Source organism: Nicrophorus vespilloides, unplaced genomic scaffold, assembly GCF_001412225.1.
Source record: "Nicrophorus vespilloides isolate i.1.1-1 unplaced genomic scaffold, Nicve_v1.0, whole genome shotgun sequence".
NCBI lineage: Eukaryota > Metazoa > Arthropoda > Insecta > Coleoptera > Silphidae > Nicrophorus > Nicrophorus vespilloides.
Window position 1 is genome coordinate 298 of NW_017098831.1, and position 2,577 is coordinate 2,874.

Consider the following 2,577-nt stretch of genomic DNA (forward strand, 5'->3'; position numbering starts at 1 on the left):
TGTATGATTACACTTAAATTCAGTGTACTTAAAGTATATCTACTTACTTAAACTTCTATTGTTTCTTGTTACATAATATAAAAGAAATTAAAAATTAACTCTACCTTTTTTGTTATATGTTAGTCAACTAAATTTTGAATATACATTTATAATATAGGCAACTTTTAATACTCGAAATCTTTATTTAATTCATTGTAAAAATAACAATATATACGAATGTATAAGTTGCCTACATGTTACATTTATATTGCATTTAAATTGGAGTGTTATGTTATGGTGGTTTTAATAGTAATTGTAGGAAGAAATATTGAATAACAATGATTGTATGTGTATTATGAACACAGCTGTGTATAAAGTTGCCTATTGTTGGATGGTTCCAATTAGATGTCAGTTGTGGTAAACAAGGTGAGCGTACTGTATGTTGTTTCGGTGTAATTAAGTGAGTAGTTTGATGTTGTATAAATGATGTAGCTTTGAGTATTGTAGTTGCCACCTATAAGAATCTCGCTGAAATCTTACACGTTTTACAGATTCTCCTCGATCCTATCCTATAAGATAGCCTGCTGTATAGATGGCAGTGAAAACAGTTCGCTTCTCGCTCTACGGGATGAATTGAAGGAGGACAGAGAGAAACGTCAGCGTGATTATGTGAAGAAAAATCAATAGACCCAGTGGCGAAACATCTGATTCACACAGAGAAGAAACAAGGCGTAACGAAACAAAAACAAATGCGTAGCAGCGTTCACGAAAGATGCCCAGTTCTTCGGTCCAGACTGCACCTCCTCCACCTGCGGAAGTGACGGTTAAGTGTAAGATAAACTGAACACGCCAAAAAAAGATAGAGAAATAGGAGAGCAGCAGCAGAAGCAGCAGCAGCGGTCATGGATAAAGGCGAGCCGTCCAGAAAGTCCAACGACTCGGAGGGAGATGGCGAGAGGCCGTTCAAGAAGGCCAGGTACGTGTGGCAGCTGAAAGGCAAATATCATCTTAAAGACAATAACCAGAAGCAGGCAACCAGCATGGATGATGCAGAGGACACCACACTCGAGGAGCCAGAAAGCCAAAGCGATTCAGATTCTGAAGTTGAACCCGCATTGATTAACAACAATAGCATCAAGATTCCTACAGCTTTCTACGAGAAGTGCTGCATTGACAATTTACTGATCCAATCGAATGCGCTGTTGGACACAGTGCAGGAGGATTCGGATCAGGAGTGTGCAAACAATATCGATAAGTCTATTCTGGATGAGATCCCGATCACTCTAGTTAAACCGAGTCTCAGGAATCAGGATGATTACATGTACGAATGGCAGGCCAGACAAGTTGCTAAGAGTTTTGTAGATAATACGATAAATAGTATATTGGAGCATTGGAGGATAGCCGCTTTCGACGTCGAAGATTTCGTGGAGGATTGCGAGAATGGTGAGCAGGTGGAGGATGAGGGCATCCTGATGGCTATACAATCGCACGGGTTGCAGTCGGGACCACGGTTCGAGCCACCTGAGGTCGTGCAGGCACCACGGGAGATGCCAGTACATCCGAGCGCGGATCCTATGCATTTCCTTAATACCGCCATCTCAGCAGCAATCCAGAAGAAAGGCCTGTCCTCCAATTGATAACCCAACACTACTTTAAGTTGTTTTATTTTTTTTTTTCATATCTTTGTATAAGACTGGACGCAGGAGGAAAAATACAATCGTTACGAATATTTTGAAAAAAATATTTTTTTGATATAAGAGAGAAAACATCATATATATATTAATAATAATAATATATAGACAGATAGATATATATAATATAAATGATGATGAACAGACACTAACTACATTGAATTCATTCAGCAAGGTCTCCCAACTGTTCCTTTTCGTTCGTTTCGTGTAATATTAATGATAAGATTTATACCTTGCTTTTTGAATGATTGAATGCAGATATTAAATAAAAATAATTTAAATCTGTCTTTTTCTTTTATATATAAACCTTATTTTGTTTTATCGTTTAGTTTTAGTACAATTTGCATGGTTTAACAAATTTTACAATATCATCTCAGGAAAAAATTAAACGATTAATATGAATAATCCTATTAGAATTGAATAGTTTTGAACGAAAATTTCCATGTTGAATATTTGATAAACAGTTGGTTGTGATATTAATGCTTTGATTGATATGTTTATAATTTTCTTAATTATTTCTACATCATTCATGTAATTATTTAAACGAGTTTATTTTGTAAAATATACTTTTACATTTACTATTAAGCGATAATAGTCATATTTTATTGCATATTCCTATCTGAACTAATCCTAATGAACACTCGATACATTTGGTTTTCGAGAAAATCTGCTTTTTCGAGCAATTTTTCAAATTTGAACGTAAATTACATCCATACCGATAAAACCACAGTAATATATGAATACTTGTTAGATTCCCCAAATATTCAGCTTTCATATGCAATTACTGTGGTTTTATCATATGGCATGTAATTTCGGTTCAAAGTTTGAAAAAATGCTCGAAAAAGCAGTGTTTTCACATTTCATTGATTTTCTCGAAAACTATAATACATAGAATGAATCCAAAAGA

General features: G+C 35.2%; 1 protein-coding gene across 2 annotated transcripts; it reads left to right on the plus strand.

The window, feature by feature from the left end:
- The first annotated feature begins 335 nt into the window (after positions 1–335).
- LOC108563312 lies at positions 336–1,765 on the plus strand. 2 transcript variants are annotated; one of them, XM_017921946.1, is made up of 2 exons: positions 336–405; positions 531–1,765. In XM_017921946.1, the coding sequence occupies exon 2, from the start codon at positions 882–884 to the stop codon at positions 1,614–1,616; it is 735 nt and encodes a 244-aa protein (XP_017777435.1). In that variant the 5' UTR covers positions 336–405; positions 531–881; the 3' UTR covers positions 1,617–1,765. The 2 variants fall into 2 exon arrangements, with proteins under 2 accessions (XP_017777435.1, XP_017777434.1); XM_017921945.1 differs by having other exon boundaries at positions 374–439.
- The last annotated feature ends 812 nt before the right edge of the window (positions 1,766–2,577 follow it).

Coding starts and splice junctions, on each gene's coding strand:
- LOC108563312 (XM_017921946.1), top strand. CDS start 882: ATGGATAAAGGCGAGCCGTCCAGAAAGTCCAACGACTCGGAGGGAGAT.